The 15179-nt window shown below is 40.7% G+C and overlaps 2 protein-coding genes across 10 annotated transcripts in view; one reads left to right on the top strand and one right to left on the bottom strand.

The window, feature by feature from the left end:
• The window catches only part of rnf111 (ring finger protein 111), a 34128-nt gene extending 32059 nt beyond the window's left edge, over positions 1-2069 (top strand). For all 8 annotated transcript variants that reach the window (XM_080493479.1, XM_080493477.1, XM_080493478.1 and 5 more), the window contains one exon: positions 518-2069. In XM_080493479.1, the coding sequence (XP_080349605.1) occupies positions 518-635 (118 nt within the window). In that variant the 3' untranslated portion in view covers positions 636-2069. The remainder of the gene's footprint in view (positions 1-517) is intronic.
• Positions 2070-6078: 4009 nt separating this feature from the next.
• myo1ea (myosin IEa) overlaps positions 6079-15179 on the bottom strand; it is a 52071-nt gene continuing 42970 nt past the window's right edge. The window contains exons 20-29 of one of the 2 annotated variants that reach the window (XM_080493380.1): positions 14708-14822; positions 14453-14622; positions 14220-14365; positions 12173-12319; positions 11545-11702; positions 10619-10708; positions 10326-10530; positions 9322-9357; positions 7686-7855; positions 6079-7570 (exon numbers count right to left, since the gene is read on the bottom strand). In XM_080493380.1, the coding sequence (XP_080349506.1) occupies positions 7494-7570; positions 7686-7855; positions 9322-9357; positions 10326-10530; positions 10619-10708; positions 11545-11702; positions 12173-12319; positions 14220-14365; positions 14453-14622; positions 14708-14822 (1314 nt within the window). In that variant the 3' untranslated portion in view covers positions 6079-7493. The remainder of the gene's footprint in view (positions 7571-7685; positions 7856-9321; positions 9358-10325; positions 10531-10618; positions 10709-11544; positions 11703-12172; positions 12320-14219; positions 14366-14452; positions 14623-14707; positions 14823-15179) is intronic. The other variant, XM_080493381.1, reaches the window with a different exon arrangement.

The following is a 15179-nucleotide window of genomic DNA, read 5'->3' as shown; positions in this document are numbered from 1 at the left end:
TCTTGTTTGCCATTTCACTCCATTTTTGTATAGTTTTGTCCAACAGCGTCGCTCTGACAGATGAATGTTCTATCTATTCAGTGTTGGATTGATTCAGTACTGATTTGTTTGGAGAAAAGGCTGCAGGAGTGATTTATTGTGTTTTAACTTGGAACTTAATGCAACAGGCAAGGTGAATTTCTAGGAGTGAAAGCAGGAGACGTTGCGAAGGAAGTCGCATGCTGGTTGTTTTTAAAAAAACCTTTTGGAGAGTTGTGGTCTGATTGAAATCCTCCAGTTTCTTCTCGTAGACCCACATATTCTTCATCACATTACGATCAGGGCTCCGTGAGAGTCTCACCTCCACTTCCTGGATACTTTGTTCTTCCTAACACTTCTCAATAAAAACTTTCCGGACGTTAACGGTTGTTTTCCTCTGCTAGTAGCACAGCACTGTAAAGTTTATCACACCTGTAATGTAAATGTATTATTGTGATCCTGTTTCTGACGAAGCCCCTCCTCTCTGCTGCCCCTGCAGGCGTCTACCATGTATGCACCTCTTCCATCAGCTGTGTGTGGATCAGTGGCTCCTCACCAATAAGAAGTGCCCCATCTGCAGAGTGGACATTGAGGCGCAGTTGTCTGCTGAGAGTTGATGCTGTTTTTTGTTTGTTTTCTTTTTTTCTAACAAGCCCCTATTGTTGAAATTTTATTTTGAGATCATATTAATTTTTTTCTCTTCAGTACTGCAGTCAACCAAAGATGGCATGAAATACCTGTGCAGCTCTACTACGAGAAAAAAACAAAAACACCCTGACAAAAAAGCATCGAGCCTAGAGTGCCAGCTATCACATATTATTACAACAGCTAGAATTCTCCATTAAGGGTTTAAGATTTTATTGTATTTATAAAGCTTTTATGTAGCTTTCGATTGTTTCCTCAAGTGTCATTTTTTTTATTTTTTTTTAATTTTATTTTTTTTATTGTTTCTCTGCATGTTTCCTTGCAATGCATTTCTTTGCACATATAACGTGGGCTTCACACGGCCTAACAGGTTGCAGGTGAGGATAGCTGCTCTAGTAAAGATGCATTTCTGTAAAACCCAATGCCTTGCTTTACTAGAATAGAATGTCAACATCCAGTTTAAAAAAACAAAACTGCATTGCAGGATTCATTTTACCAGTCATTGTATTGATTAGTTTGTTTAGAAGATGTGGATTGTTAGTGAAAGATGTTTTTTCTTTCTTTTCTTTTTTTTTTAAGTCAAGACATTCCTAACTAGGGAAATATGTTAACAGATCAGCTGCTGTATTAGTGCACACCCAGTATTTCTAGAGTGGAAATAAACTCTGATGTTCACCTCACTCCCAGAATATGCACATGCTTTGCTACGATGACACCTCCCTCCCTCCCCCCCCTCCCTCCCTTCCTGCAGCACCTCCATCTGACTTCAAAAAAACAAAACAAAAAACACACCGTTCTCACCATGGTCCCATGTACTCTAGAGAAAAAGAATGTTGCATCCCTCTTCTTGACTGTTCTTTCTAAACTGATTGTCGGGATCTGCTGTGAACCTTTTCTTCATTTCATCGGGGTTTCCCTCGCACACAGACAGACGGGCCTGCGATGACGCTTTACTGGGTTTCTTGTGAGATGATCTCAGGTCAACATGTGTTTAAGAAATTTCACACGAGCCTGCAACCTGGGATCATGTTGTCAATTTGATACTGGCAGTGGCGTTGGCTTTTCATTTCCTGTTTGAGCGCGTGCGTGTGCGTATGCACATGGGTTTGTGTGTGTGTGTGTGTGTGCGCGTGTGTCTCTAATTTGAGATAAATATTTACTGTTTGGTCTCACACTTAAATCCGTTTTAGCCTCCCTCTCTCTCTCTCTCTCTCTCTCTCTGTCTCTCTGTCTCTCTCTCTCTCTCTCTCTGTCGTCAAGCAGCGGCGCCCATTTTGGCTGCTGCAGGAAGACAAACACTAATACTGTTGACTAACTCACTCGCATAGACTTGCACAAGAGAGAAAAGGGTTGGAGAACAGTAGTGAATATGAGAGTGCGCCGAGGCCATGTATTTCCACTCTATTAAAAAAAAAAAAAAAATCAAAGAAAAGAAGATATTTTGAATGGAGTGTTGAAATGCAGTACTTAAAGCAGGTATCCATGCATTCATTGACTTAAAGGCACCAGGATCATACTCTGTGGGATTTATATTAGTTTTAAAAAAAATAATATTAATAAACTTGGATAAATCTCAATGGAGTCCTGTCATTCTGTGAATGTTGAGAGTGTGAACAGCAGCTCACTGTGATTATGGGAATCACTGAGTTTATCTCAGTCCAATAAAACTAAACTTTGAGTATTTCAGAAGCAGAAACCTTGGACATTCAGCTGCTTTAATAGAAAATAAACTAGACTTTAACAGCTACTTTCCTCATATTCCCAATTTCATTTCATAATGGTCCGTGTTTATGTACTTGACCCCGAAAATAATTGTTTTCACCTTAAGTAAGTTTTGCATAAAGACTGTCCGAAAGGCAAATTTTCAGACCCAAGATGGTTTTCCAATTCACCAATTTGAATGAATACGAGCAAGTATTTGGAATATAGAAGCCAATAAGTATGACTGAGGCACTATTTTTATGCATATCCAGCTTTTCACCTCTCGCTGTCGATCACCATGTAGCTCCTCAAATGACCCTTTGTGGGAGTCTCATCCCTCCGGCTGACGAATATGCAGATGTGCCTATTATGGAGTACGTCCCTGATTCTCAGTGTTTCTGTTATACTGAGAGTTGAGTGAACGCAGTGTGTTTGACACTCCAAATTCACTTTATTAAATCAGTAAGATTTCATTATGAATTAAAAGAGGTACTTCTTTTTTTTTTTTTTAAATGTATTCAAAATACTATTTCAGGGTAAATTCAGGATAATCGGTTCTTCTGAATGAATCAATATTCTGTATTTCCAGGGCTAAAAATACTTGCATCTCTAGAGTAGTGGAGGACAAATTCGATGTCCTATTTGACACAGAGGGACTTCCATTTTTCATACCGCTGTAATCAGGAGCTGATCCCAGGTGATTAAAACAGATTACACCCTGGCTAGGTCACCACATCAACAGACACAGTCACACTTTTAATTTAGATTCACTTGTGCTTGTGTTTGGACTGTGGGAGAAAGCTGCTATACCAGAGATGAACCTATGCATGCATAGGCAGAACATGCAAATTCCACACATCAAACCCAAACAGAGCTATTCCCGCTGTGAGGTGAGAGTGCTAACCATACACAGAGAAAGTATAAGCATCCAAATGACAGTGGATCGCTTCCAGACTGGTGGTTTACACTGTGAACTGCAGACTGGACTGATCGCTTCAGTGATGGAGATTGTTTAAAAAGATTTTTTTGTAAGTCTGACAAATGTTTTCTCTGCTGTAATAAGTAAATCATGTTCAGACTGGTTTAGATTAACACGAGGAAAAAAAGAAAAGTAAAAGCTGTTCTGATGAAGGATCTATTCAGAACTCGAATAAATACTAAGGTGTCTTTAATGTTTGTTATATTGCCTAAACTAGTGGCTGCTGGTCTATAGAGGGCGCTGCCCCCCCTGGTGGAAGCAAAAGGAAACAACATTTCCAGTATAAAATACAGTGGCGTTTCTCGATGTAAATACTTGGTGGGGCGAGATTTTATTTAGGTCGAGTGACACTATTGAATTTCAAAGTAAAGTGTGTGCACAACCTTTAAGCCGCAACATTAGAATAACCACATAGGAGTTGATCCCGTAAAAATGTTGAGCCATGGAAATAGGCGATCAAAAAAAAAAAGAAATTCAATAATTAAAAAAATATATATAAATGATGGGGTTAGAACCAGGTCATAATGGTTCGCAGGCGCAGCTCAACCACTCGACCACCAGTAAAGCTCCAACTTAATGAGATTCTTAAAAAATGTTCCTCACTGTGTCACACAGTTTACAACTACTTACTTTAATTTTATCTGCTAAAGTAAGCGTATCAAACTCGTCCTCGTAAATAATCAAACTAATTAATTTTTATTCTTAAGTGTTTGTTAGCTTTAGCTGCTAACAAGCTGGTATTTATGACGACTCGCTCCGGTTCTGTGAAGCGGAGCCTCAATCAGCACCAGCCAATCAGCTTTGAGCATCCAATGACGTTGTTAGTGTGGGCTTCGGGCTTCAAGCACCACTCGGCATCAAAATCATGTGATCTGAATGAATAGAGCCACAGTCTGAGCATGCGCACTTTCACTTTAGTGCATCCAATACACACTGCATGTTGAGAGAGCGGCTAGCCCCACTAATGCACCATCGGTGTGGATCAGGAGGAAACCTGGAACCGCAAGAGGAGACCAATAACCAGGGAGTACAGTCTTCACACAGTAATTATGTGCTATACAAGAGGAAGTTTTATTCACAGACAAGAAAATCCTGTAGATAATCTTAAAGAATTATTAGCATACTTTACATGCAGTCCTTTCTGACGACACCAGGTGGGGCTCAGCCGCACCTTCCCCTAATGACCTGTCGCCCCTGATAAAATATATGAATAAACTGTAATGCTGTCAAAATTTGTTCATGCCAACAAACTAACAACGTGCCCTGAACTGTGTTTGCTTAATTTTGTACAGATAATCTTCAATAAAAGAGAATTTCTTTCATTTCTCTCTCTAGTAATGTGTGCGTGTGAGAGAGCGGGAGAGAGCAGCCAGGGGCGATGAGGAAAGCCGCCCTGAGGAGGCGGGACTTAGTAGGATCTGACCAATTACTGATTAACACCAGAGTGACTGACAGACATTTAACTAATCAGCGTCATTTGATGTCCGAGATTTGGGGTGCTTTTTAAATCGCCCCTGGCCAGACCTGCTCGGTGATTGGCTTAAAGTGCGTTCTGGTTTGTTCTCACGTGTTTCCACGAGATGTTCAGATGAAGACAACAAGCGGTGAGTCTCTGATTATTAACCATCACATCTCTTCTAATTTACTGGTTTGAAATGAGAAATTTGGCTGGAAAGATGCTGGTCAGGTTCAACTTTCTCCAGTATAGCTATTTTTAAATGCACTCAAACAGAGTTGTGTTCAGCACTTTGCAAATGTGTCCAGGTTTGTTACCGTTTCTAAATGTTGAGACATGATCATATTTACTAATGACTAAAAATCTAAGAGCTGAGAAAACCCAGTTCATTTTACACTTCTTTTTTTAGGTTTCTTTTTGGTTTAGGATGGATTGATTTGTTGTTTGAAAATATACCTGATATACCTTTTGTTTTCCCTAAACGCATACTGTCATTTCAAGTACACCAGCCCTAAAACACATTTATTTTCTAAGAGGGACTAATGAAGCACCTGCTTGTATTTCTTTACAAGTATGTTAACAAAAGTGTCTTAATCAGTGCTCTCTACTCACTAGCTGTTTAAAAGAACTATAATATTTTAATGGGGGCCTCTTTCGATCTAAAAAAGGCAGGATTGTTGTAATGTAGTTTATAAATGCACTTACTTAAATGAAGTTAACATTGGCTGAAATCCAATAATAATGAACCTAAGAAATTTATCACCAGCCGCCATTGGCCTAAACTGTCTTCAGTTACAAGTAAAAGTACTGTTTAAAAGTATTTTGTATGTTTTTAGTTGTTGGCGGTTTTATCACATTGTTAATTCGATTTAGCTGTTTGTGTACTATGTTGATGTGTGTTGTGAATAAATTCAACTATAAAGCAGGAAGTTATTCTTAAATAATTTTTTCTTAATAATTTTCATATAATGGCTGAACTGAGGAACATGAACAAATGTGAAGTTGCGGTAACAACTGCAGCCACAAGATGGAGTAAAAACATCAATAAACATGGTACTTCCTGTTCCCAGCGTCTTCCAGTTGACCAAGCTGTGGCACTGAATGCTCTCCATCAAAGGTGCTTCTGAATTTTATCAAGTGATCTTTATTTACAAAGTACTGTAAAAAAAAACAAAACTGATTATTTAGAAGTGGAACGTTTGGTACCTGTATGGATGGAGGGATGAATTAGACTGAAGGTTATTGAACTTCCTGCTGACAAAACCAAACAGAGCAGTTTAATATACAATGTTACACGCTTTATTGAAAGACTCATCCACTGTTGTGTATTGCACAAGGATGTATGCAAGCATCCACGATAAAACTACACTTGAAGAAGCAGAATTTCTCTGACAGAAGTCCCAGCAGTGTTGACCGACAAGGGCGTAATGGAGCTTTTTCATTTAAAACATGAAGGAATGTGTAAGTAATGCAACAGCAGTGCAAAAGATGTGCGGAAACAGTCAAGTAAAAGCAAAATTAACTCTTGGTAGTGCCATCGAAAATCAAAATGTCAACATTTTTCTTTCACCTGAAACAATTCTAACCCTTGGCAGAATAACTGATTCACCCTATTCTGTGATTTTTGGCTGAGCTGGTTAAAAAAAAAAAAAAAAAAAAAAAAAGCAGCCCTGTAAGTATTAAAAGCAGAAAGAGAGAAAAAAAATAAAACAGCATACAAAGATCCTTCAGAAAAAAATACAAAAGTTAATTTAAAACCTAACCAATAACAGGCAAACTCCTACATTTGAACACATATACAGAATCAGATCGAAAATGCCTGTTTTAAAAATCATCTCATGTAAACAAAATATTTTCGTCAGGCTTACTGTTAGCTTGGCAAGCTGTCCTTCATAGACTTTAACTGGCTGTGGCATAAATGGCATCTGAGGGCGTCTGTGTCCAAGGTAGTACCTGTACCAATAAAGTGCTATGACACCACAGACCGCATGCTCAGGTTACAGTATACATGGCCTCTACTGTTCGTCTAACATACACCGGTGTGACAGGAGAACAGAAACGACGACGGGTTTCCTGCTGATCCGTCAGTTTGACTGCACTAAATGTGTATTGCTTTGGTATTTAGAATATCTGTCATTTAAAAAAAATAAAAATAATCACATTGAGGTGATTTACTGAGTGTCTGGGAGGTCGGTACAGTTTTGCACCAAAAATAAATATTCCTGGTAAAAAAACAGTAGTCACTTCAGTTTAGACACTGAGACAACCATGTTTGTTGCAGCAAAAAAATTTTTTTTAAAAATCACAGCCTGGTCCCACGGATGTAGCAGATTTCATTCCAACACTTTAAAACGTGAGCTCAGATCCTCAGAGATATGCTAAAGACAGTAAGGGGAACACAGAAAGCTATAAATACAATAAATAGATTTGTTCAGTACTCAGAAGGACCCTGGAGGAAAAACAGCCCGTGAGGTCAAAACAGTCTCGTCGTGTCTTCAGAGAAGAGCCTCATTTCAAGGCCAATGGCCTTTTGGTCTGAGCTGTAACCGAGAGTTACCGTCGTTCAGGATAAGGCAGTAGTGGAGGATGTGTCTACCAGTGCTTCTCTCTCCGACTGGAAGCTGCGTCCCGTCCTCTGACAGGGTCGGCAGGGACGCAGCCGGCTTGCCTCCTCCGGCTGTAAACCAGCAGCTCCTAGATCTTGGTGACGTAGTTGTTGGGGAAGAGTCCCTGTTTCCCCCGGAGACGTCCCGTCCACCAGCCAGACGCATCTGTCGACAAAAAACAACAACATATTATCGAGTTAATTTTTCTTTTTTTGCACAACTGACATGGAAACTACTCAGATTTTAGAAAGCCGTGTGTCGGTAAATCCCAAGCGCTCACCCTCTTTGATGATGTCGATGACATCGTCAGCGTTGAAGCTGAGCTCGTCGGTGTCCTGAGCGTCGTAGGCGTACAAGGCTTTGCACTGGGGCACGTGGGGTTTGGGTTTGGGTGCAGGTTTGGGGCGTCCTCCTCCCGGCGTGGGTCTGTTGGCTGACGGTCTGTGAGCTCTGTCGGAAAGAGACAGAAAAAGAGAGAAAACACAACTGTCAGATCAAGCAGTTAACAAAGTACTGAAGAAGTACTCAGGACTTCAAGGTTGGGCTGCAAGGACTATTACTCTATCATAGAGAACACCCATAAGGCATGTATCATCACCATCTTGTGCCAAATAACACGTCCGATTAGATGTTTTGTCTCAAGCTTTGAAATGTTTTAGCAGAACGTGTGGCCACAAATTTAGTCGCTCCACATAATGAAAAGAAAACTGCAGTACAGGAATCAGCCACAAGATGGTGAGGTAGTACATGTGCAATCAGTGCCTGCAGGGAGGAAGTCCAACTAAAAAGTGTTGATGAAGCCTTGAAGAGCAGAGTGTTGATCCTGAGTCAGCATCACCTTTAAAATAGCAGCTTAAGTCACTTTAAACTGCCTCCAACCATTTACCTAAAAAAACCCTCTGTATATTTATAATTTTCTCTTCTCAATCTCAACAATGATGCAAAAGACTACCAGACGTTACTTCACTCGACTGAGGATCAAATCATTTAGAAGCTTCAGAGTGCAGAAAAAGTGAAATAGTGTGTCTAGACATGTTTAAAGATCAACTGACTGAATCCAGAGTTTTAAAGCTGCTAATCTCACTGAGCTGCAACAAAATGTGAACAGTTTCCAAAACAATCCGCAGAGGGTTGGTTCATAATCTCCTCACATGGGTTGTAGGGCTTCTCTCAAATATAAATTCTGAACGTGTTAACAAAATAAATTGAGACAATTTTCTTTTTCTGTAAAAGTCTTACAAAGTGTGAGAAAGTATGTTCAGTGTGTCGGTCTGGTCTTCATCCTGGTTCATTCAGCAGCTTCTGCTCTTCTTTTGAGGTCTATTTTTCTTTATGATCCGCGACAAAGTGATTCCTGGACTGGGCATCACTGTCGTGTGACTTTTCTGTGTCCATTGTAAGAACTGCATTCGCTGAAATTTCACAATTTTACCCGCCGCCTGTTGTGCTAATCTGGCGTGAGCATCGTGTGAAGGTCTGTGTACATGTATACGAATCCCAAATGGATTTAATTCTCTGCAAGTTTGTGCTACATTCCAAGTGGGGGGGGGGGGTTACTTCACACATTTCCTGCTATTTTTGAGCCTTCAACGAGTCGCGAGTTGTTGCAGGGCAGTGAGACTGAGGCCTGACTACTCTCACAGCTTCCACAGCAAAACTGAACCAGTGTAAAATGTGCACAGCAAAGATTTGTTCACTCTGTCAAGGATCTTTCATTACAGAATGAAAGATCTACCATCGTAAACAGACTGTAAACATCAGTGAAACCAAGCAGCAGCAGCACGAAGTGAAATATTAGTGGCACACTACAGTTTGTACTGAAAATAGGAAGAAAATAAATATCAGAACGTCCTGCTGCTGAAAGCTTTTCTTGGTCCGGAACCACCACCCAAAACCCTTCAAACACTCCAACTCACATCTCTCCATTTGAGGCTGGCCGTCTGTCTCCAGCACTATAAAAGAATAAATTACCCAAATTATGTCACATTACACAAACACATGGACGTGTAGCAGTGTGTCTACGATGGTTCCCATCGGGAAATAGAAAGGGGGGTGTGTGTGTGTGTGTGTGTGTGTGTGTGTGTGTGTGTGTGTGTGTGTGTGTGTGTGTGTGTGTGTGTGTGTGTGTGTGTGTGTGTGTGAATGATCCCTTTATGAAGGCTGTCCTGTTAATAAATACACATGTAATCACTGCTGTAAGCAAAACAATAAATTCTTCAGCAGATTTATGAGAATGAGCACAATTTATTTTCCCCACCGTGAACCAGCATGAGTAACGCAGTGAAAGATACTTTAAACATGCAAGTCATGTCATGCTAAAAGCTTAAATCAGAGGCATTTTCTTGAATGAACTTATTTAATGTACATGAGCCCTATCTTTCCCCTTGAAAAATAAAATAAAGACAACCGAAAGTGATGATTAAGTCAACCCAACTACAAATACAGCTGCAATCAAGGTTAGAATATTATTGAATGGTTTATCGTTTTGTTGGTTATTATAACAATCAGAATATATTAACTAAAAAAACAGATTGGGTTAATTGAACATTTTCAGATACTGTATTTTTGATTTTTATGATTTATACGATAAAGTTATAAACCATGAAACAAAAAAAGGCTTGAAATGTTTTAGCTTATGTGTCACAAATCTAGAATGTAAATATAAATTTACATTTTCCGAGATGCATGTGGACCCGACAAATGTTTAGTGTTACTGTGTGTGATTTACATGATCAGGTCGCTCACACTGCACTCTCTGTTTGGAGAGTGTCACTGTGGCCTTGAATAAAGCGTGTAAAGAAGAACTATGGTGCCGAGGCCGATATTGATCGTGAGCAGACCTCCTTCCATGTTGCTGCTTCACTGTTTTTGAGTGTGCTGTTTGGATTGGTCCTGGAGCCGGTGTGCGGTGGTTTCTCACCCTGCGGCTCCTTGCTCCGGCACTCTCAGACAGTCCAGGTTGGGCTGCGGCCGGCTGCCGCCTCGCTCCTTCAGCTGGTCGACGTTGTTGGGCAGGAACGGGCGACCGGCGTTACTCGAGGGGGGATTCCTCTGATTGTGATGCTCCGAGTTCCTCTGATTGGCAAGGTGGTTGGTGTTTTTCGGGCCACCGTTCTGATGAGCAACTGCAGGGAATGAAGAGACGTACCAGTTAGGATGTGATAAAGTCAGTCAACATGACTACAAAACAAACCGTGGTAGTGACGTGCTGACCTGGAGGTCCCGGCGCGGCTCGAGACGGCGTGTGCTGGTGGGTTCTGGACGTGTTGGGACGAGACTGATGGAAGCTTTTCTTGGTTGGGCCTAAAGAACGAAAGGAGGAAAGAAAAATGGACATAATTTCAAAATTATTTTAATTTTAAAGATGCCTTCAGGCACAAAATACATTGAAATATTCAAAACACGCGTCCTCCTTGTTTATAATTTGATTTCTGTTTCACTGAGAAATGCAAGAAATTCTTTGACCTTGTGTCATTTTGAGCAAACCTACTGAAAGGTCTGAAATCCAGCCTGCCGCTGTGTTTATTCTTTAGGGGAATGTTTGTAAAACCCTCTCACTTCTCAGTTTTAAGGATTTCTTCAGCTTTGGCTGTCCATATTTTAGCTTTAATGCTCAATGCTATAATAGCTCGGTCTCAGTGGCGTTACACCAGAAACAGCCGTTATGATTGTGGGAAAAAAAAAAAATTGTATTTTCTTTGTCATTCTCGCTCAATGAAAAGTTATCCCCTGGGCTAGATTGGACACTTTGGCATGCTGCTTTATGAACCTGAGCCATATGTTTGACACCCCTGTTCTAAATTGTATATGTGTGTGTGAGATAGGAAAAGTCTTTCTGAACTTTAACCACCATCTGACTTGATTGCTCACAATCAAGTCACACTTTTATTTTCTCTTTGTGTCGCTGTGAGATTGTACTTCAGTGCTAAGACATGTCATAAAGAAACATTCTCCACTGGCATTGTCGCAGCATAAGAAAATTTAACAAAACATTTCTATAGAACATATTACTTCTATTGTGAGGTTCACACATCCAATCAAGTTTACCATGCAAGACTTTTCTAAAAATCACTGAATCTCTTGACGGAGTCTTCATATGTCTTTAACATATCGTGATTGGAGTCGCGTTTAACACTCACGTGTGTTCTTGGGAAGTCCGGGTCCAATGCTGATCTGCAGGGACTTACTGGAGGGCTTCAGTACAGGCAAGTCCCCCTGACCCTGGACAAACACCACCTGCCTGGAGCCGCCGCCACTCAAGAAGCCCCAGTTCTCCTTCTTCAACTTCATCTCCAGTCTGGAAACGACAGTGTGTGAGTTCACCGTGCAAGCTATTGGGACGACGGGCTAAAATGGTGTTTGTGAAAATCCTAAGTTTTTTTTTTTTTTTTTTCCCCCTTTCTATTTTTGAGAAGATATTTTTTTTTAAAAGTAGAGGTTAAAACCAGATTAAAACCCAATTGTATTCTCAGAACTTGATTTCCTAAAAGTGTAATAGAGAGCAAAAGGTTACAACGGTTGCAGATGATATCAAGAAAGAATTTTCACAAGAAAATAACTATTTTTAATGTTTTTGTATCCAAACAACTCTTAACAATATGATCTTGTAATATCAGAATGTGTTCAATCAAAAATGACGTACTACTTGATGGGAGAGTTGCAGGGGGCGATTACTCCCCCACATTTAAAAACTCTCCGATTCACAGTTACAAACCGAACATAAAGCCGATTTGTCGACTTAGTTTTCACTTCCCTGTGTTCACTTACGTGTTACTAAACTTGAGTGGTAGCTTCCTCTGGGTTTTCTCCTCAAACCTGCGTGAGAGCAGGCTGATGAACTCGGTCTTGAACACACAGTCCAGCAGGCTGTCGTACTCCTGCTCGTGCAGGATCATGAAGTCGTCCTGCATCGTGCTAAACAAAGAGAAAGAGAAGAGCACACAGTCAGAGGTTTGTCTCTGATACCAAAAAAAAAAAAAAAAAGATATTCACACAGCTTTTTTTTTTTATTCTTCGCCCCGTCGTGCTTTGAAGTGAGCGAACATGGAGAGTCAGAATCAGCTTTCACATTTGCATGGAGAGCCTCACTAAACGGCTCACATCTGAAGAGGGCAGACAGCTTGTGCTCGTAACCCACACAAGGATACTTTGTTCCTCCCAGTGAAGTGGAGTTTTTCTCTGATGAGCTTTTTACAACTCCTGCTTTCTCTCATTGCACCACCTGGTCCGTATTACTTTGCCCATTGGAAAGCCACATGCTCGCACCAACAAATCTACCTCTGAAGCAAGTTAAACATCAACAACAAAGATCCCTCTCTTTTTTTTTCTCTTTTTTTTCATTCCTTTCTCATGTGCAGGGTTTTATGATTGTACATTTCATTGTGTATTCTTTCAGTCAGACTCGCTCACGCAAACATATACAAGTAGCTTTAATATACCGCACATGTTTTCTGTGTCCCCTGTGTGACATTTCTAGGACCATAGGGAACTTGTGATTGGAAATCCAGACTTCAGCTTTGAAGTGGACGCATGACTTCCTGCTGTAGATCGTATAGTGGACCTCTGCATGACATGCTGTCTTATCCATTGGTTTGTTTTGGAAACAAGTCATCACCTCTTTCTATCTATTTACACTTACACATGAGTGATGCAGGACATTGGGTCAGAAAAAAATAGTAGTGAGGGTGAGTTTATTCATATTCTTCAACTATTTTCTCAAATTCAAATTGTGGCATTAACCCGCCAATTTGTCAATTGATTTGTCCCGTGGAGGTTGTCACTGCTTGTGTCGCATTAAAAATTAACGTTAAATGTGCTGGTAAACCAGCGGGAGCCACTTTGCATAGAGTTTTGGCTCACAGACAGACAGAGGTGGGGAACAAAACATCAGGATTGGTGGATGACCCACTGCACCACCCGAGTCCCGGCCAAGTCAAGACAAACAATTTCAATGAAATATAGCAAAATGAAAATGCAGCGGGAGGTTATGTAGCAGCAGGAAACGGCACCTAAATTTGATTTATGTAGACAGAACAAGCACCATTTGTTTATAGGGGCTGTGATTGTTTGGGACATGATGCAGTCATTAATTATTGGCCAGCCCAAAGAACCACTTGGTTAAAAAGTTACGTTTGTGCCTGCCTGACCTGCAGTGAGCCTCCATTAAAACCACGTGAGCTAATAAAACACAGAGACGTAACTCTGTCTGGTGCAGAGCAACTGAAAGCTTTATTTCCCAGGTTAGTGGCAGAGTAACACAAAGATAAAGCATTAATGGATTTGAATCACGCTGTTATCGCTACAAGGGATTTGTGCCCACAATCTGAAACAGACTTCATACACTGTATGTAAGAGCAACTTTTCTGCCAATTTCTTTATTTTTTACATTTACATTTTCTAAAGGAATTGACACTTCTACAATAAATATTTATACATGACACCAATGTCATTCAATGCCACTGAAATAGAGGAGTGATACAAAGTTGTTGCTTGCCTGACATTTATTTATATAAAAGAAAATATCCATCAACCATGATATTCAGTTCTTTTGATATGCGCCTGAACCCCATTTTTTTTCTTTCTATTATTATTGTATGCAGACTTTGTATGACTTAAAGTTTCCAAACTCTAGCTTCGTAACTGAATAACTGAAATCTGAACCACTGAAATAAAAAGTGATCTGTGGTTACGTGATATTTTATAACCCCCCCCCATCTGCCATTGTTATACAAGGAGAAAACAACTTGTAAATAAATAACAAAATAAGTGACAAAGATAAAACTGTATATTTTGTGATGGAATTTGAAATTTGTACCTGAGAGACACCGCCAGGATCTTCTCTACGTCAATCCGCCTCTTCAGCACCTCGGTCACCTGCCCCTTGTCTGGTCCTTGTTTAACCTTCTCTCTTCCAATCAGGTACACACACTTTGGTGTCAGGATCAAATCTCTCTTGATTCCCTAACAAGTGAAAATAGACACCACATCTATGTAAATGTTTCCTCAGTTATTATGGCCGAAATATAAACGAGGGGAAATGAAACCAACCTTGAAGCGTCGGTCATATTTTGTGACCGTGTCTGCAAAGTCGATCTTTTCTCTCTTGGCTAGAAACTGCCGAAGCTCCGGCCGGTCATCCATGCCGAGGTAGTCACCCACAAAGTTTCTGTTCAGGCTGTGTCGCCGCCTCTCTTTCCGGTTCAGCAGCAGGTCCGACGCTGGGCGAAACCAGAGATGAGGAGGTGAGCGATGGCGGTGCAGGCAGACCGATAATGAAGCAGTGAGACATGAGACTTCACTCACCTTCCTCCCTCATCTGAACATACTTCTTACGGGCCACGTACTTCCTCCAGGCCTTCTGGATGGTGCGGGCATAGCCATCAAACTTGCGCTCTCTTGTCTCCTCCAGCAGGAAGAGCTGTAAGAAAACACTCCTCAATAAACAATGCACCTGAACACAGACACACCTAAATGCATTCAGTGAAAGGAATGACTGTACACACATACTGAACATGCCAGAGGACACAAAGGACACATTAAGAAGCTCTCGACGGGGTTAGGATGGAGTGACATAATGGAGTGATAGGATCAAACTGTTAACAGGGCGGTCTACTTTTCTAATACGGTCCTTCATGTTTTAGATATCTCCCCACTGCAACACCTGAATCAGAGAGTTACTGTATGTTCGCACCAGACTCTGCAGAAACAACAAGCCAGTCATTATTTTCAGGTGTGTTGGAGGAGACACATCTAAAGTATGAAGGACAGAGTCCTT

The sequence above is a fragment of the Lipophrys pholis genome (genome assembly GCF_963383615.2).
Source record: "Lipophrys pholis genome assembly, chromosome: 2".
Lineage (NCBI taxonomy): Eukaryota > Metazoa > Chordata > Actinopteri > Blenniiformes > Blenniidae > Lipophrys > Lipophrys pholis.
This window is presented reverse-complemented; position numbering and strand designations above follow the sequence as displayed.